Source organism: Protomyctophum bolini, assembly GCF_963924005.1.
Source record: "Protomyctophum bolini genome assembly, chromosome: 18".
Classification (NCBI taxonomy): domain Eukaryota; kingdom Metazoa; phylum Chordata; class Actinopteri; order Myctophiformes; family Myctophidae; genus Protomyctophum; species Protomyctophum bolini.
The window spans coordinates 16088807-16109184 of record NC_137879.1 but is presented as its reverse complement, the minus strand read 5'-3'; the positions used below and the strand labels follow the sequence as shown (position 1 = coordinate 16109184).

General features: G+C 42.4%; 2 protein-coding genes across 2 annotated transcripts; one reads left to right on the top strand and one right to left on the bottom strand.

Moving 5' to 3' along the window:
* Positions 1 to 437: 437 nt before the first annotated feature.
* LOC308333550 (beta-1,4-galactosyltransferase 6-like) lies at positions 438 to 1538 on the top strand (the record flags this gene model as incomplete). Its single annotated transcript, XM_080790009.1, has 1 exon — positions 438 to 1538. The coding sequence occupies one exon, from the start codon at positions 438 to 440 to the stop codon at positions 1536 to 1538; it is 1101 nt and encodes a 366-aa protein (XP_080646135.1).
* Positions 1539 to 3708: 2170 nt separating this feature from the next.
* Positions 3709 to 18432, bottom strand: slc4a1b (solute carrier family 4 member 1b (Diego blood group)). Its single transcript, XM_080789373.1, has 18 exons — positions 18339 to 18432; positions 16042 to 16088; positions 15044 to 15224; positions 14301 to 14436; positions 14005 to 14077; positions 13422 to 13464; positions 13035 to 13219; positions 11595 to 11805; positions 10493 to 10696; positions 10226 to 10374; positions 9413 to 9607; positions 8099 to 8341; positions 7545 to 7634; positions 7234 to 7400; positions 6589 to 6830; positions 5953 to 6122; positions 5112 to 5285; positions 3709 to 4973 (listed from the first exon to the last, which is right to left on the bottom strand). The coding sequence occupies exons 3-18, from the start codon at positions 15198 to 15200 to the stop codon at positions 4893 to 4895; spliced, it is 2520 nt and encodes an 839-aa protein (XP_080645499.1). The 5' UTR covers positions 15201 to 15224; positions 16042 to 16088; positions 18339 to 18432; the 3' UTR covers positions 3709 to 4892.
* Between the last annotated feature and the right edge of the window lie 1946 nt (positions 18433 to 20378).

The window sequence follows — 20378 nt, the reverse complement described above, 5'->3', positions numbered from 1 at the left end:
GGAACCACTGACGTGTATCATATACGTATGTGTGACGTATCACGGCCGTTTTTTATAAAGAGGCAGTTGATTGTAAAACTCCTCTGTTCATCACATGAATGCTGTCAAGGAGTGCAATTATTTATGTGAAGAAAAACATGACACTCAAATTGCATTTACCTACACAGATGGAGGAAACTAATATCATCAAATACCAAAACAGAACAATGTTTATAAGAGTGTGTACTTACTGAGTAAGTACCTCAGGCTTTGAACAAGTGAAGGAGGCAAGACCCAAGCTGTTCTCCAGCAATTCAATTCGGCTGTCAAAGGTATACTGAGTGCAAGTACATGCAGACGGCAGTTTGGACTGGATTGACTTGTTGGTGTCGTCAATTCAAGGACCGTGTTTTTTAAAAGCAATTTCCATTTCTGAGAAGGGAGTTTTGACTGAGACAATGGTGAACCTATGTAGGACCCTGCTAAAAGTGTCCATCCGCTCATTTCTGGCCGTGATCTTATTCTTCTTCCTATCCACTACGTGTATATACTTTGTTTACGCAGATCCTGGAAAGGTTAATGAATACTTTTATGTGGGAAAGGCCTGTGTTACCAGCATGTTGGGCTACCCAGATGTCAGCAACTCCATAGACTATCCAAACCCAGGGACATATCTACCCGTTAACTTCACCCAGGGCGAGAACCTCACCTGTCCAGAGCGATTACTTTCTATGAAGGGTCCCATGGAAGTAAACATGTCAGAAATCTCTATGGAGGCTGTAGTGGCTAAGCATTTAGATATCCAGTTGGGGGGACACTGGAAACCACAGGACTGCAAGCCACGCTGGAAAGTGGCCATCCTAATCCCATTCAGAAAACGTCAAGAACAGTTGCCCATCCTGTTGGACCATCTCACCCCCATGTTGCAGAGACAGCAGCTGCAGTTTGCCTACTATGTCATTGAGCAGACAGGTAGCCAACCCTTCAACAGGGGCATGCTCTTTAACGTTGGCTTCCAGGAAGCCATGAAAGACCTGGATTGGGACTGCGTGATCTTCCACGACGTGGACCACCTCCCCGAAAACGACCGCAACTACTACGGCTGCGGCCAGATGCCACGCCACTTTGTTCTCGCACTCGACAAATACTTGTACAGGCTACCCTACAACAAGTTCTTGGGCGGTGTGACCGGACTCACCACGGAGCAGTTCCGTGAAATCAACGGTTTTCCCAATGCATACTGGGGCTGGGGAGGAGAGGACGACGACTTAATGAACAGGTTGATTTATGCTGGACTGGGGTTCACACGGCCGGAGGCGGAGATAGGGAGGTACACGTCAATTCCACACCACCATATAGGAGAGAAGCAGTTCCTAGGGCGATGGCAGCTGTTGAGATATTCCAAAGAGAGGCAGTATGTGGATGGCCTCAACAACCTTCACTACAGCCGTCCCGCCAACGTCTCCTACAGCAAGCTCTACACTAACGTCAGCGTGGACTTGCATCCCATCCCACTACTGAACTGTGGTGGCTGGTGGTGTGGAGGCAACACCATGTAAAAGCTGCCTGGAATCCTTACTTTGAAAAACCCCAAAGATATCCATATCCCCTAATCCCCACAAAAAGAGGAAAGCTGAAAAGGAAAAGACAGTCTCTTAAAAGTAACCCTTGATTGTATATGTGTCAAGTGAGCCTAGTTAATTGGCCAGTGGTGCCGAGCTATTGCCCACTACAAGATACCAATAGGCTGGTACCCCCTGGGTGATGACCCCCCTTTAAAGCCCCGTTTCTGATTCTGTGTTTCATGTGCGTCTCTCTCTTTGTTTTTGGTCGAGTTGGATGCAGGACAGCCCAAATTAACTTTTATTGTCTGCTTGTGCCAGGCAAGTGAAATTGAGGTTGATTCTCATGTGACACTTGAACGTGTTCTGTCTGAGACTGAGATTGCCTGCAGGCTGTATTTCCAGCTGGTGATCGAGATGTGGAAGCATTGACCGCGGGGAGATCAGAGACTACCATTTGCTGTTATACCCTGTAGTATTTTCTGCCCTAGTTTTTGTATGGAAACCCACTGATCCATTTGAATGTGTCAGGTGGAAGTTAAGGGTCTCGGCTAAAAACGGACACATGCTTCTGGACGTATGTGTCCCCTCTGCATTGAAGTTCATAATGTTAGGACTTAATCTATGTGGGAGTTCATATGAGGTAGTAATGAATCCGAATTTTTGAATATCCGTGCCAGTCTCAAATGTGATTGTCATGTTGGAGTGTAGACATATAATATTAATTTCTATATATTATCTCTGCCAGGCTGAAGGCGAAGGGGGGATTAATATTTTCTACCGTTTGTCCGAGGATAATCTCACAAAGCACTGGACTGATCATCGCCAAAAAGTACCACACGCATTTCTTTCCCCACATACATTGCGGCCCCAAATATGCGGCCAATACATCATAGATACAACACGGGTGGCAGAGGTCCTGGACAGGACTCCTTGACTGGCATGCAGTATGCTCTCCACTGAGTTGCGTGAACCTGTCCAGTTTCTTTGTCCGTGGCTAATCGTGCATGCCTCCAGTAGGCCAAGGAAGTCATACATCCACACATTTTGAGGCACGCCAACCCCTCCAATGAAGCTTTTGAAGATTACGTCATATGGCAGACAAATCTATGGGATGGGAGCACTGACTTTTTTGAGCACTTACAACGTACCGGTAAATCGTGTGTCAGCCAAGTCTATGGACCTTATACTGTTTGTTTAGGGCACTAAATGACATGTGGCCGATATAAAAACAGTGGGTGCGCCTCACTTCACTTCTTTTTTTTCGAGGTCCACATCGGAGCCATGCTGTATAAGACCCTGTCTTCGACAGTCGACAGATCCATCCAGGTTGCTCTGAAAGTGTGCACTGCTGCTTATAATGCAGTACTGTGTCTCTGGAGTAAGGGAAAGGGAATAACGAGCAAAACGATCGACAGATTATGCCAGCAGCAAGGACAGAGTAATGGAAACTCAGTTCAACAAAGTGAATTGTGACACCTCACGTGACAGTGATTAAGATACATCATCACAGACTATAAAGTCTAGCATCCGTCTATCCAGAGTGCTGATATTGCACTGATGATCTCGATAACGCAAGTCCGAAATCCACATTAGAGCCATCCCGCTTTTATGTAGAATTGTGACTCTCACTTCGTCCCCTCACTTCATACGGGTGTGATTTTTTTTAAATATATACTTGAGTAAAAGTGTGTATGTTGTATTAAAACTACTCTTACAAGTACAAGGTATTAAAAGTTACGTAAGTAAATGTAACTGAGTAGACTAAATGTAGTCTGTTAGTACCCAACTCTGCACAAACTACTTATTATCCATCTCTTGCAACTATACACAAAAAAAGGAAAAAGGAAAGGAAAAAAAAAGGAAATTTCCTTTTTGTTTAGTTTTTTATGTTCATGTTTTAATTAGTACATGTTTTAAGTACACAATGTCATCAACATGTTTTGTTAATCTTTTATTTATTGAAAATGTTATGTTGGTTTATGCCACTGTAGCCACTCTGAACGAACTCAAGGAATTTTACAAATTGAACCCTTTTAGACTATATTGTCTAAAATAGAACTGGTTCGGGAACTACGATTGTGCCAAGAGACATTGCTCTACAAATAGCACTATAGTCTGAAATTGACCACCAGCAGTTTTATTTACTTTAACTTCTAATCATTCACTCATTCACAAACACGTTCATACACCGATGATGGAGGAAACCATGCAAGGCACCAACCAGGACATCGGGAACAATTAGGTGTTCAGTATCTTGCTCAAGGACACTTCGACACGAACTCTGACTCTCTCTGCTGCAGTATTATACTGTGTGTATTTGTTTAATGTTTTGTTAAATGTCTCCCTTGTATCATGACACTAAATACAATCTCCCACCTACCCACTTACCATACCATGTACCTACAGTACAGTCAATTAAATATTCTTGTTTTAAAAATGTTCAGTATATATTGTCAATGCAAAGTGTTTTAACATTGTTGTTTTTTCATGTGTGATGCATGTGTGTTTGTGGACATTTTAAGTGGACATTTTATTCATATTTAATGAGAGATTAACAGCATTAAAGACAATATAAAATTCACAATCACACTCTTAAGCTTCTTTTTAACCACATGAACCCTAGCGTTCATAAATCAAACATTCAGTAAAACAGCCAATCTACAAGATCAACTATTTTCAAAATATTTGGTGTAGAGAGGAAAAGAGGAGGGGGCCAAGGATAGAACCTTGGGGGACCCCGGTCAACATGGCACAATTAGCACAGAGTGATTTCACCCTATTAGGAAGGCACAAATGTGTTGTAAATTTACTTACGATTTCTTTGTACAAATTATTGGATACAATAGGATACTGATACTTTTGTTCCCCCACTATGACGTCAGTGAATTTGTTAGAAGGCTAACAACACTGGACCTTTAGTGGGAAAAAAATGTTATGTTTATAATCTTTCCATACCAGTGTATCAGAAACAAAATACCAATAATATACTAATATTAAAAATCAAATGAATGATCACATGCACAGAAATCTATAACGATGGCTTGTCAGACAAAATATACATTTTGGAATACTTGACTAAAGGCAAATATGTACAGCAAATAAATTAAAAATTAAAAATGTATTGTTCAATTGACGATAACATCTATTTGACTAACAAGTGACAGGTGAAACATGAAATCTATTTGGGTTTTACATTATAAAAACCAAACAAAACATTTCTTTACTGTATACTGCTCAGTGCTCATGTGCAGATCAAACGATGAACACTTTTTGTTGTGTCAATAAAAAAAAGAAAAAGAGCTGCTTTTTACTGTTTAGTTAAGGCATAGTGGGTAAATGTCATGACATCTACAATGGCATTTGAGATTCGTAGTATACGTCCTGTCCTGGTTCTTCCTCAAATGTCACCTTACCATCATCGGCGTCCAACTAAAATACACAAATATCAAAGAGGAATGAGGATTATTCATATAAAGGTAAATACAAGAACAGACAGAGCCAACTCAGGTCCGTTTTACCAAGTAGAGGGTTTAAGTGGTATTAAAATGAATGGAAATGACCACTTACACATTTCATCTCCAGTTCTGTGAAGAAGCGTCCCGTCATAAACATACGTAGAGGGATGGTGAGGATTAGGATGAAGGGTAGAGCGAGGGAGGCCGGACTTGACTTAACGATCCACAGTACTGCAAGGCACACTATTTGGATGGCTGTGAAAATGTGCATTCTGCCCGTGTTGACCTGTTTGCAACAAGCATCATCAAAACATTAGATATTAGTCAAAAGGGAAAATATGCACATATGTACATACGTATGTTACTATTATTTTTACACTTTGATTGCTCTTTCTTGCATTCTTTATTCTTGTTTGCTGTGATTGCTGTGGTTTTGTTGTTTTTGAATGTTATGCTATCTATGCTGCTGCATTATCTGTAAGGAAGCCAAACTAAAATACGTTTTACTCTTATGTACCTGTACTGTACACATGATGAAACAATAAAGTACAACCTTGAATAGACACATCATGTTGACCACACATTTATCTTAGGCAGAAACCTTGTATGACCAAAACCGTTACAGGACATGAAAAGATAGATATTTAGTTCTTGTTAATATTTTTCCTTGGTTAAGTATTTATAAAACCGAAGTACAAACCATAAATGCACTTTAACCTTTTTGAATTTGCTTTCAAATGCCATATTATGCCCTTAATGCAATTTCATCCCTTTTGCAAAGCATTTTGAATTGCTTTTGTGTATGTAATGTGTACAAATAAACATGCATTGGTCCTTGTCAATGTAACATGAAAGTAACAACATAACGTGCGCTTGCAAACCACTAAACCTAGCAGGGGTTATGTCAATTTCAAGTCATCATTGAATCAATGTGTGATCAGTTGGACTCGTACCCGGGTGGCATAGGGTTCATCAGGGTGGTACTTCTTAGGTATGAGGAGGAGAAGCATGCGGTCCCACAACTGGATGCCATTAAGTGAAGTAATACCCATGTAGAGGAAAATGCCAAACAATGCTGCCATGGGAATCATCTTCAAGATCGGCTCCATCAGAATAGATAGACCTGGATAGGAATGGAGGATCAATAATGTAACTGCAGTGACTACATGCTACAAGGACTTTAGCCATTAGTACTAAATGATGGAGGAGGTGTAAAAAAGAAAACGGACAATTTCAATGAATACAGTTCTTTTCTTAAATATATTTTCCAATTAACCCATTTTTCACGCCTGTGTCAATCATCTAATGTGATCGTGGGCTCTACACACCCTCCACCAACCTAGTCCCCATATATGGGGGACAAGGGGAGAGCAACGGACTTGAACTCATGCTTCCTTCATGCCCGAGTGTCCAAGTTGCTCCTTTACAACTGACAGGGGGAGTTTCCCTGGTTGGACGTAGCGCGTGGAAGGAACACGTTATTCCAACCAGTTCCTTTCCCCTCCATCAGGCTTGTATACAGTTTTGTCTTTAAAATTCTAAATATCAGAAGAGAAGCATTCAGACATTTCTTTGCACATTGCACCTACCGACGAGCAGAGCCACCAAAATCCCACTGATCCTTTGTTCGTTCACCTTCTCAATCACAGGCTTTGGCCCTTTACTCATGACGGTAAGGGCGTTGGCGTGGGTGACGGAGCGCACGGTGGCAGCGCTCAGCCACGGCACACCAAAGATGGCACCGATCCCTCCCATGCCAACCAGCAGGAGAAGGTCGAAGTGAAACCCAGAGCCTTTGACCATCTTCCTCTCAGGTTTACTCACAATCAGACTGGCAAAACAATGTGTGAATACAGAGGGATGTAGGTTAGATATGGTATTGATCATGATCACATAATCATATACATTCATCATAAACTAGCTGTAGCATCCCTATTCTTGGCATGTCATAATACACTAGGTGAACATTTAGCGAAAATAGCCGATCTACAAGCAACGTCAGCTTGTAGATCGGCCATTTTCAGTGACGAGATTTGGTGTAGAAGGGAATAAGAAGCGGACAAATTATAACACACATAGTAAACAGTTATATCCAGTGAATGAATGGGGAATTTTATAATTATAATGAATTATAATTTTGATGCCCCCTCGGCAGTGGTGCCATATACGCACAGTGCGTGCTGTGCGTGTGCATAGCAGTTGAACTGGGCTGAAGAGAGAAAACATTCACTCACGTAGTAATCTGAGATTCGAGAAAGATCAGGATGAAGACGAGCACAGAAGGGACGCAGCATGCAAACATCAACCACACTGGGAAGGACTTGTGCTCTCCAAAGGGATTGATGAGCCATCCTCGTTTTTCTGGGTTGGACACCGTCAGACCTTTAGGGACCACGAGTTTCTGGCGAGAATAAAGGACACCAGTTGCAAAATGTGGTCTTTACAGATTGCGTGTAAAGTTCAAAACTGAAATCACTAATTATCAATAATACATTCAACATACAGTAGCTGTCCAGCTTTTAAAGACAATCATTCATGGACCAACCTGAGTATAAGTATCACCAAATTGGAGGTCCACAACACACATGAGGAAAATGGCAATGGGTACACCAAAATCACCCATCATACGCCTGATCTGGAAGAACAGGTCCGAAACACTCATTTTAAGCAAGATAAGGCAGGTTTATTTGTATCAGACATTTCATACATGAAGGCAATTCAAGGTGCTTTACATACAGTAAAGTATTTAAATACCTAAAGGTTATCTAAAAGCATACAAATAGAAATAATATTAAGTCTTAAAAATGTAATAAAAAACAAGTACACTTCAAAGGTCAATCAAATGACCCAACCCAACCTGAAATTTCTTTTTTGTTAATCAACGACCCGAACCAGACTCAACCGCTGTTCTGGGTGCTGTTGATCCGCCCGTCCCAAACCACGCTAATTGTGTCTAAGCTTACCCACACCCACCCAACCCATGGGTTGACCCGCGAATATCTACTAGTTCATCCAGAATAAACCACTATCAAGCAGGATTCCAGTTTCTCTGCTGACACTGATAAGAGAAGATTACCTATGAAAATTACCATCCCTCACCTTTCCAGGCAGAAATGTCCCATTCTTGAACTGCCGCAAGAAGTATGCAATAAAGAAACAGCCCAACATAAGGCACATGGAGAGTAGGGCTGTGTTGGGGAACACCCGGTTTATGTTGGTGATTTTCAAAGTGGTGTTGCCCGTAGAATTGTCATAAACGTACTCCTTGACCAGAATTGGCTGCCAGGGCTCTGTTGCATTCAGGTCTTCATAATTCAACTGCAGTGGGTGAGCTCTGAAGATCTGGAGAGGTGCAGACAGTATAGGGTCAATAAATCAACATTTCTCACCACATGAAGAGATTTAGTAGAGGGGGAAAAGGCATCAAGTAGAGACCCCTGGGGTATCCCGCTTAGCTAAATAAATAAGGGTTTAAGAGATTAAAGAGATTAAATTCAAAGGAACAATTCAGGCATCACTGGATCACTTATTTTTTATTTTATTTTTTGAGGGGCGCTAGCCTCTCCTTAATAGTTTGTCTTTAGTTTGTTTTAAAAACGCCATTGACAATGAAGGGAACATTTACGTAATCTTGTCCCTAACACAAACATTAAATGCCATTAACAATAAAGAGAATTCAATGTTTGTTTCGCATCACCATTACATCACCTAATCATAGCAATATGAATTAGACTTATATGTATTAGCGCCGCTCAGTTCACACAGGTGTGATTTTGGACATTGATTTTGGACCTTCTTCATGGACGTTGCCATGAAGAATGTTCAGAAAACAAGTCAAAACATATGCAATGGTAAAAAATGTGGAAAGACATGTTCTGAGGTTTGGTACAAATCAAAAATATATTGTGAAAAATGTTTTTTTGTTCTAAATAGTAGGAAATATAACGGGAAAGCATAATCGCTGTCGGGCAGAAACCTTGTTGTACATATTTAATTCTTATTTTATACTTAGACGAATGACAGTGGCATCATAACAGTAGTGAAAATAACTGATCTACAAGCTCATAAGATTTTGCAATGTGGCACGTTGTGAGCTTGTAGATCTGCTATAGTTGGAAAACTTTGCAAAATATGGAAATTGTTTGAAAAGTCTTTTGCCTGAGAAGAACATTTGCCTGAACATTTTTGCCTTTTGGTTAAATCTGTCTGTGGGTGACTGGGTGTTATACATAAAAATAAAAATAAACTGTGGCTAAATACATTGGATCCATTTGAACACCTTTTTTCCATTCCCTGAAAAATAACGGTTTTGGACGTGCAGCACCCTCTTTTCCTTAATGGCGTGAGTCAACAGGCTGTCTTGAGAGACTTACCCGACAGTGACACAGTGAGAATAGGATGGACGTGGTTTACCTTGCCCAGCTTGGCGAAGGTTTCATAGATGAAGATGAGGGAAATGAGGATGGAAAAGATCTCCTGGGTGAAGCGAGAGATATATCGCACCAGGAAGCTGCCCTCAAACGCCACGACGAGCACCACGATGATCACCAGCCACACGCCAACCCACACTCTGCCCACAATGTACTCAATCTCCTGGGATTTGCAGAACTGAATGGGGATGCCAAGGTGGATCGTGAGTGTGTATTAAAGACATGAATAGATGGAACAATATTTTGTTGTAATCATCTTTAAAGTTAATCTAGCATATTTATAGTATGTTACGGTTTATAGTATGTTTGGCACTTGGGTAGATTGCATTCAATGTAGTAATTTACAAATGATCATGACCAATTATCTGAGTGTAACAGTAATACCGGTATGTAATCTAAGCAAGTAATGTAATCTCCTTACTTCTTAAGTAGCCTATGAGTTACTTAATATAATAGTAATCTAATATTCAATGTATGAATGCAATTCATTAGTATATTCTATTGATTTTGGAGTAATCCAACACGTCAGATTACGTATTGCTTTAGGCTACGGATTGCAATTGCATGTACGGTAATTAGTGATACATTTAGGGTTTATTCATACTCCAGTTAGGTGATAAGCCAAGGTGACCACCGAAAAGTACAACATGACGTCACGCAGTGGGGGAAACGACTCACCGCTCACCCAAACATATCTCTTGTTTTACTAACCACCATTTCAGTGGTCACCTTATCCCCTAAAACCGGAATATGAAGTATTGATGTAACCTTCTTAGACATGACTGGCATAACTCACGGCATAGAAGGCTTCCTCAAACACTAGCAGAGGTCCTGAGAAGCCGATGACTAGCACAGGCTGAGCAGCCAGGATGCAGAAGATGATCCCCTGGATAGACGTGGAGACGAGGAGTTCGGACACACCCATCATGCTGTCCACCTTATCAGCTGGAAGAACACACACCACGTACAGCACGTGATTGTTTTAGACTTTAGACCAGAGGTTCCCAAACTTTTCATGTCGAGACGCATACACATGCACACAGACAAACACACACATACACACCCAGCAGTCCTCCAAAGGTTACGGCAGGAGACAGGGCAGCAAAGTAGATAAAGATGACGGCAGCAAGGACTTGGCCATTGAGAGCGTCTGTGATGTCAGTCTTATAGTGTTGGTAGCGTCTCTTCACATCTTTTATCATCCCGCCAAATGGCACGCCAGTACGGACCAGGGGGTCCTCAGGCGGAGGCCCAGAAGCTTTAGAGGCTGTGGACAAAACAAATTTTCTTTTTTATTGTTTGTTGATATTGTGTTGCGCTGTTGTCTATAAACAGCATTGACTATGTGTTCTTAGCACTAGGTAGTATTGTGTAGGACCAATCTGAAACGGCACTTCTTGCAGTCACAGAGGCACTCCAACCTGCCCATGCAGGCTGCCTCCCACTGCTCAGTCCTCATCATTCTTGACCTGTCTGCAACATTTGACACGGACACCTTTTCTGACCTTGCTTGGGATCACTGGGATGGAACTGAAGAGGTCCTGCTCCTCCCTGAATTGTCGGACCAACCATGTTTGAAAAGATTGCTTTCAGTCCCCTGTACCATCATCTCGCCCCAAGTACCCTGCAGGGGTCTGTACTCGACTCCCTCCCCCTTTAAACCAGATACTTTGACGCCGTTATCTCTGCCCAGGATATCAGCTCACAACACGTCACCTTATGATGCTTTGTGGATTGACTATTTTCACCTAATGTTTGCCCCAAAATAGGGATGTTACTGTAGGACTCATGTTAAATAAATGATAAATGGTGAATTTGTATAATCCAAAGTGCTTTACAATGTGCATGAAATTAAACCATTTACACATTGGTGACGGAGTGAACATGGTTGTGACTCAGTTAAATAAATGATGATGATGATCATGATGATGATGATGAGGAAACCATGTAAGGCACCAACCTGCTCATCGGGACCAGTTAGGGGTTCAGTGGCTTGCTCAAGGACACTTCAACACTAACACAGGTTGAACTGTGAATCGAACCTGACTCCCAAGTGGCCTGAGCCACTGCCCTAAACTGTATACTGTACATTTCAAACGGTAAATCTAGTAACACCAATCCCGTGCAAGTATGTTTTCCAAACACATGTGCATGCGTCCACTCACACGCGCGAGGCTTGACGTCCAGACGCAGCTTTGGGTCGGAGGGCCGCAGACGGTCCTGCAGGAGCTTCTTCTGGAAGCCGATGATGGAGGTGAGCATGGCCTCGCTCTGGATCTCAGTGGGCGGTATCACTATGCTGCAGTCCATGAAGTCGGCCACAGCGTCCGTCAGCTCGCGGGCCTGCTGTGCCTGGAACGCCGTCTGGTTGAACACCTGGCATAGAGAAAGCAGGGTGAAAGAAATAATTCAGTCGAGACATTGTAAAATTACATTTGAATTCAACAAAAATGAAGAAAGAAAAGTTTGAACACATTTAAGACACGCAAAAACAGAATATAAAAGAAGAACATTATGAATACAATAAATGCAAAGAAGTGAAAATAAAACTGAAAAATAAAAGTGCAGAAGCAGAATCAAAGAAATCTCGTTTAAAGCCAGCAGAGAACAGAAAGATTTTTAGCTGTGATTTAAAAGACCTCAAAGTTGTAGGTTGTAGCTAATACAGAAATGGAGTGAATGGAACGGAATGCGTATCCACGTTTTGTTTTGACTGTAGTATTACAGAAGTTCACATTTTTGGCTGTCTGGCTAGCTGCTCAAAACACTAAAAACAGAATAGGGTCAAATAGTCTGGAAACATAAATATTATTCCATGCCCTCTATTTATCCAGATGTGGAAATGACTGAAATCAAATTCCATACTTTCCCACACGGAACCCTGTAGAGAGGGTAAAGGAGGGTATCTAGAATAGAGCCCTGGGGGATTCTGAGGTATAAGTGGTGATCGGTCACAATTGCTTCTCCCGTCCGTCCGGACGGCCGGCCGGCCGGCTGTTAGTTAGTCACCCACGCCTCCATTAATGGTCACGCCTTGTGACATCACGTCTCCATATATGGTCACACCTCGCAACATCAAGCCTCCATATGTGGTCACGCCTTGTGACACGTCACGCCACCATATATGGCCATGTCCATATATGAAGATCACTACACTGACCTCATCTATCCCTGGATAACCATACATGGAGAAGACTGGATCATCACCTAGATCTGCATATATGTCATCTAATAGAAGATGAGGGGGCAGAAAACAGCCCGGTCACGTGGTTCATGAACTCGCGCGAGCCCATAGACTCCAATGCATACCGTAAACTTCCGGTTATCCCCAAGCTCAATAGAAGAAGAGCCGCCATTGGACTGGCCCCATGAAGTGAACAGAGTTTGCGTAACTCCTTCTTACTCTATGGCTCTGGCATGACTAGGGGGCTGATGTCACGATGACCTGGGGGCTTGCCTGGGGTGAGTGACGGGGATTTGAGTTAGGTGACATGACAGAGTGACGGGAATTGTGACGTGACAAAAACGCAAGGTTTCATAGTTATCTGCGACCTTTGGTCACAATAAGTGCTAAGTATAAGTATATGTTCCAGTTCCAGACTCACTTTATCAGCCATGAGAGCTGCCATGGCGCGTCCGGTCTCATGATAGTCCATGTCAGTCTTCCCAGGGCCCACCAGCATAAAGACAAAGCGAACAGGTACAGGGGCCTCTAGGGCAGAGTCCAGTACCGTGGCCTCCTTCAGACGCACAAACGCAACTGTAGGTTTCTCCAGGAAGTCCAGAGAACCTATTACAGAGAGACATGCATACACAATAAATGCATTTCATACATAGACACCCAGGCACATGTGCATAAATACAAACACACACACACACACACGCACGCACATGCACGCGCACACGGACACACACACACACACACACACACACACACACACACACACACACACACACACACACAGCAGAAATGGCTCTAAACATCCACTTACCTACTAGAACCATAGAAGCTTCTACACTGTCAGATTCATCCCTCTAAAGGAAAACAGATATACAGTATGTATTAATATGTACTGTATCATCACACAGTAGTTTATTTAGCAGTATATTAGGTAAAAACAGACAGTATACCATAATCAGTATCTCAAGACAAAACATACATTTTCATATTTTAAACCGTGTTCTAAATTTAAACGAATTTGTCATAATGAAATACTTACTTGAACATTATGGTTGCCATGAATGACAAATATAATGTTTCCAAACTTTCAGCAGTGCACTTTGGAAATGAATAAGATCCACTGTATCCCATGAAGTAGCATTTATTATTACATTTATAAATTAATTATTATGTATACTTACTATACTATTATGCATCTATATATAATGTCCATTTGAATACAAGAGAACACAAGTTGAATACTTGCTTGTTTAAATCTTAAGGGAACATTTTCAATCCTACAATTCTCTCAACTAGTAGGCTACCCAAATGTCAAATCCCAAAGGCTGATGTCAACTCCATCAATTACACTTTTGTGAAAGTGGTTGCACATCAGTGGGAACCGGAATACACACCCTCTCTTTGACTGAAAACTTCTTCATCTCCGTGCCATTGGTCAGGGCTTGGCTCTCTGGATCACTTGACTGGCTGGAGGGAGAGAGAGTTAATTACAATAATGATTAGCGTGAGATAAAGGGATGGGGAGAATTGCTAAAACACCCTAATTTGTTGACTGGGGCTCTGTACTTGTTTACAAAAACCTACTATTTAAGTGAACACTGGACAGATTTATTACTGATTATGTATCATCTAAATGCCTAAAATATGAATGACTTGGGTCACTGGTGGGAGACCATATCTGACATGACACCTGCGGTTCTGAAGTAATGATCTTAGCACCCCCTCCCGGTCTGTCGGTCTTATCTCCTTCTTGTTGACCAACTCGTCCACCATCTTCTCCGCAATGTTGGCCAGGCTTCTCTGCTCGCAGTCAAACAACACTACACCTGGACATGTGTATGGCCACAAACCCAATGAAGAAAAAGGGCCAAAGGTCAGATAGGAACAGAAAAGTTTGATTTATTCTTAAATTTGCATGCCGAATAATGACAGTTTGTTCAGCGCATGACACTGTGCAAAATGAAGTATTATGAAGCCCTTAAAGGAGCACTTTACTCTTCAATCTTATCTTCATATAGTTCGTCCTAATGATCATTATAAGATGGCACAAGTTCTATCTACTCACTCTGTGTCTCATTGGTGGGCTATGGACAGCTATGGACCAAGCAAATATAAACTACAGCTTTTCTCTTCCTGGAAAGTTAGCTGAAATAGAAGCCATCAAGCCATTGTTCTTGCTTCATACATAAATCTCAAATCCTATTTGAAATGACCAAACCTGCCTACCAATTATGTCACTTGTAGGCAGGCTTCTGAACTGTGCAGAGCCCTCCTCTGAGACACAGAGCAAGTAGAAACGAATGGTTCCATTTTATACAATAATGAGCATTTACTGAGGACCAATTATATGAACAAAATGTGCATTAAATGGGGGTCCGTAGGCTAATGCATATCAAACTGGGCGTACTTGAGGTTGAGAATCACTGTGCTAACCTGTGGTCATGGTGCGTCTGAGGTGGATGAGGCTCTTGAACGTAAGGTAGGAGATGTGTGACGGTCCCCAGGACCCGTCCTGGGGGTCGTAGTTCTCCTCGTAGCCCACCCATCGGCCCGTCTCCTGCCAGTAGCCCTGCTGGTTCTGGTCCTTCATCAGCTCGTTCAGCTCCACGTAAGCCTGAGGACAAAGCAGAACACAACACAACTCAACGGAACAGCCGGGGCAGGTGTCTCTATAACGATGGTGTCGCATCATCATGCCCCCGGTGAGTTGTCACCCAAAAGAGATGTCGACTGGTCAGGTCAGGGTACAAAAGATATTATAATAAAAAGTGGGAAAAAAGCAGTGCTTCGGACTACCACAACCTGGCCTTTGGGGACATTTTGCGTGCAGTTTTATAATGAAATAACATGTCGTATCCCTTCGCGCCGTTGTCCTTTCACCTAGCTTCATCGTCTCATTCAATGTGGCATGGAGAGGTGACAGACACGGTATCTACAAGGTAAACACAGTGTCTGTCTCTGACGGACGTCTGACTGGCTCCGTGCCGCGCTCCGCTGCTCGTTTCCGATATGGAGATGAATGATGGCTCTCAACATGCCATGTTTGGACTGTCAATAGATGTAGCGTGCCTGGATTGTGCGTACATGAGTTTGTATACGTGTTTGTGTGCATAGAGGCGGGCATTTCAAAAATAGATGTACTGTATGTAGTATATCTGCTGTATGTTGTACAGTATGTGCCATGTGTGTATTTGTGTTTGTAACGCACATGCACATGTGGATAAGTGTGTGCTTAGTCGTATACAGTATGTGACAGAATCGAGGAGATTATAGGGGATGACAACAGAGAATGCTAGACTGAAACAATCTATCGTGTCTACAATCGTGTCTATCGTGGTACAAGTTTTCAATGTGGGGGCTGCCAGGGGGAACCAATTGGAACGGAAACAAAAATACATATGTGCGTGCGTGCGTGCGTGCGTGCGTCTTACCTGATAGTCTCCTCTGAGGTTGGCGTTGGTGTTAACGTTCCAAGCAGCTGGACCGCATGTAATGGACCAAGTTAAAAAGTTATATTTTGTAACATGTACAACAATAAATCTGTCAAATTGTTCCCGTCCGATAAAAGATTAAGCAAGATAATTTAGAAAATGTATTAATACTATTTTGTTTATCTCTATGCCCATGAACTACTGAGGTTAATTATTATGTCAGAATGTGCTTTGAATAAGTTTGATGGGTGATTTCTGGGATTTAACAATCAAATGTAACAAACACTAACCATTACAAGTATAACATTGTCTTCAATGTGTGCCATTTGAGGAACTTATTAGCTGGTATATAGCCTGGCTCCAGCCCCTGAATCGCTAGCCTCGCATTCAGGGTCTGGTGACGCTGTCGAAGGTGGGGTTTTCTCGATTGAAAATCTCACCGGCCCAATGGGTATGTTCCAATATGAAACAATCGCCAAAGACTCCCACTTTGGCCACTCAGGGGCTGAGAAAACTGAGAGGGCTTTCAGACTGAATAATGGAGTGAAACTAAATGAAGGCTATAGCTGGTATATGCAATACAATGTTAAATCATTAAAAACACCCGTGTGAAGTGAGTGTTGCAACTCTGTATGGGGGACCCGGAGCGTGACCCACAGGAACGTGTGTGTGTGTGTGTGTGTGTGTGTGTGTGTGTGTGTGTGTTTGTCTCTTAGGCTGCGCAACAGTGACACTGTGAAAACCAACCAGACGCTATTTTGATGCTCGGACACAGCCAGCCAGCCAGGGACCCACATAGCTGTCTATAGGAGTGGTTGCACCACACAAAACGTGTGAGGAATACAACTATACAATATTTTACTATATGAGTAGACTGGGTTCCAGTCAGTAGACTGGATTCGCTGCTTTCCATGGATCCGAAAATGTCATGTCAAAATGAGTTGCAAAGTGACATTTTCAGATCCGCAGAACAGCGAATCAGGCTGGAACCCAGCCTACTATATATATCAGTAGCCTACTTATTTTGTGTGCACTCATTCCCTATACAGAGGCATTTATGACACGCCTGGTTCAAACGGCTTTGTTGTTGTGTCAAATCAATACATACATACATATAATTAAGTAATATAGTTGTTTGTCAACTTTTATGTGCATACAGTTTTCAGCTTTGAGATTTTGCCTTGCCCTTTGGTGTGTCTTGGACACGCACATTTTGAAAACCACTGTGCCAATCAATGCTACGTCTATGTTACGATAGTGGCAAATGAATAGCCTGGATTCTAGCCTGATTCGCTGTGTTCCGTGGATTCACATTGTCACTCGGCTACAAATCCATTGTCACTCGGCTACAAATCCACGGAACACAGCGAATCAGGCTGGAACCCAGGCTAGCAAAACTACCACTCTATTGATATATAAAACATGAATTCAGCTTGTACTACAGGACACCCCCCCCCCCCCCCCCCTCTGTCTTCTTTGCTATGTCTTATCAGAACATCTACATCTTAGAATGGACATGCAGGACCACTGAAGTTGTCTCTGACAACATCATTAATCTTTCCAAAACACAGCCTGGAGGCCAGGTCGAAGAGACGGATTATTATGACTGTGTGTGTGTGTGTGTGTGTGTGTGTGTGTGTGTGTGTGTGTGTGTGTGTGTGTGTGTGTGTGTGTGTGTGTGTGTGTGTACACATCATCCTTTTAGCATAACCTTTGACTGTACTACCTGTACTGTTAGAAAGTATTTAATCAGTAAATCAATCAATATGATGCAGCACAATATGATGGCTTCAAACGATTGGAAGGGCAGTTGAATTTTCCCTTCAATTGCAAAAGTAAGTTGTCATGTCGTCTTTGCTGCAACACAATTTTCTTGCACAGTATTAGCAGTTGTTGCTTCATTGTTTGTTGTTCATTATAATTAAGTACGAGACTTATGTTATGTGTACCTTAAACACGTAACATATTTGCACCTGATCATGTAGGCTATATTGTCAGGCATTGTCAGGCCATCTTTCAACTTTTTATGTTTTGTTCTAAATTATTGCCCTACTTTTTCACCCGACAGCAACGATATGCAATTCATAATAAAAATAATACGTGTTTTAAGTGTTCATTAATGTGCACTGTCCCTGGCAAATAAACAAATAAAGTAAAGGGTTAGTATAACATAGCATTCTGTTGTGGCAGTTATACCAGCTCATTACAAGACAATATCATTTAGTAGAACAGTCTTTACATAGCTACATGTGCCTCTCTATTGTTATGCCATTCCCATCAGAAAAGGGGATACTTACCTGCAACAGACAGCAGCAGCTAAGCCAGAAGCACTGACGAGTGATTGACACCACAGTGCCAAAAAAGAGTGACTTTATAAACGCCGCCTCTTCAGAATGGGATGTGTGTACTGTATGCATGCTGTCTGATGATGGGTGGGACCACAACACATGCATACATGTGCACGTACGCGTGCATAGACACATACCAATGTGCACACATGAACTTTAAACACCAAAATAATTTATATTATCACCCATTTCTCTCTCTCACGCGCGCACACACACACACACACACACACACACACACATAATTGTGTAATTGTGTGTGTGTGTGTGTGTGTGTGTGTGTGTGTGTGTGTGTGTGTGTGTGTGTGTGTGTGTGTGTGTGTGTGTACAGCATATCATTTACACACACATTCATAAAATGTATGTATGTATAAATAAATTCATAATTTGTGTGTGTGTGTGCATGCGTGTGTGCAGGCCTGTGTGATGCGTAGACATCAGCCTGTTCACAGACCACATGGAACAAGCTCAGGAGCTCCTGAACAGAGTGGAGTCAGAGTGTGCCACGGTTGGCCTCTGGCTGAATGCCAAGAAAACTGAAGTTATCACCTATAACATCCCATCCCACCTCTGACAACAATTGGCACTGCTCTGATGGAAGTCAAGGACTTGAAGTACCTGGTCTCATGGGTCAACTCAACGGAACAAGATGAGGAAGTGAGGAAGGCATGAGGGCTCTGAATGGTATGGCCAGTGTATGGAACTCCAACCTCCCCCTTCAAACCAAATTCAGCTTCTTCTATGCAATGGACCAGTCTGTTCTCCTATACGGCATTGAATGCTGGACCCTGAAGCCAACCCTGCAGTCTCTAGATGGCTGTTACACCAGAATTCCAGAAAGTCAGCAATAGTACACATGTTACCAACAAGAATCTGTATGATGGAATGCCAAGGGTGAGCCAGAAAATAGCAGTCAAGAGAATGAGACTAGCAGGACACTGCCAAAGACACCAAGAGCTGCCTGTAGGCAAACTAGTGCTGTGGAAACCAACACACGGGCACCGGTCACGAGGACGTCCCACATTAACATGTGTGGATGTACTCAAGAAAGACGCAGGAGTGCAAAGGCCAGATGTATGGAGAGCCTGGATGACTGGAATTAAGCGACGATGGCGGGCTTGTCTGAGGACGGCCTAGAGAATGCATACATGCTCGCACACACGCACAGATACAGTACACACACACACACACACACACACACACACACACACACACACACACACACACACACACACACACACACACACACACACACACACACACACACACACACACACACACACACACACACACACACACACACACACACACACACACACACACACACACACACACACACACACACACACACACACACACACACACACACACACACACACACACACACACAGCGTGCGCTCTGGCCTCACCCATAATATTTATAGTAAATACGTCGACTTGATATGGAGAGCGAGCCACATAGTGTCTAAGCCATAGTGTCTAACCTGCATCTGATCCTATTTACTGTCTGTGTTTGGAGAACAACAGAGGCTAGGATTACACTCTCACCTTCAACATCGCCAGGATAGATGGTGAACTTTTGGAAGAAGCCGTCTCTTACTACTTCCTCCTCCTCCTCCTCCCTGCCTTCGCCACCTATCTGTCCACATGAAGGCCTGCAACAGGACATTGGATATTATGCAGGCGTGTAAAGTAACTAAGTACCGGTACATTTACTCAAGCACTGTACTTGAGGTGTTTTTTTTACTTTATTAGAGTATTTCCAGTTTTCAGTACTTTTACGTCTACTCCATTACATCTTATATAGGCAAATATTCGACTTTTACTCTTTATTTGAAAACTTTACATTATTAAAAAACCATACATTAACAACTTTGTCCATTTAAATAGCCAATTTACAAGCTCACAATTCGCCGTGATGTGACGCGCTGAGCTTGTAGATCTGCTATTTGAAGCATGTCAAATTTAGTAGAAAGAGTTAATGGACAAAAA

Excerpts from the sequence above, each read along its gene's own strand:
- slc4a1b (XM_080789373.1), bottom strand. The coding sequence starts at position 15,200 with ATGAAGGACCAGAACCAGCAGGGCTACTGGCAGGAGACGGGCCGATGG. Across the intron at positions 10,375-10,492 it reads AACCTTTGGAGGACTGCTGG|CTGATAAGGTGGACAGCATG; the intron begins GTGTGTATGTGT and ends GTGTTCTTCCAG. Across the intron at positions 4,974-5,111 it reads CAGAACTGGAGATGAAATGT|TTGGACGCCGATGATGGTAA; the intron begins GTAAGTGGTCAT and ends TGTGTATTTTAG.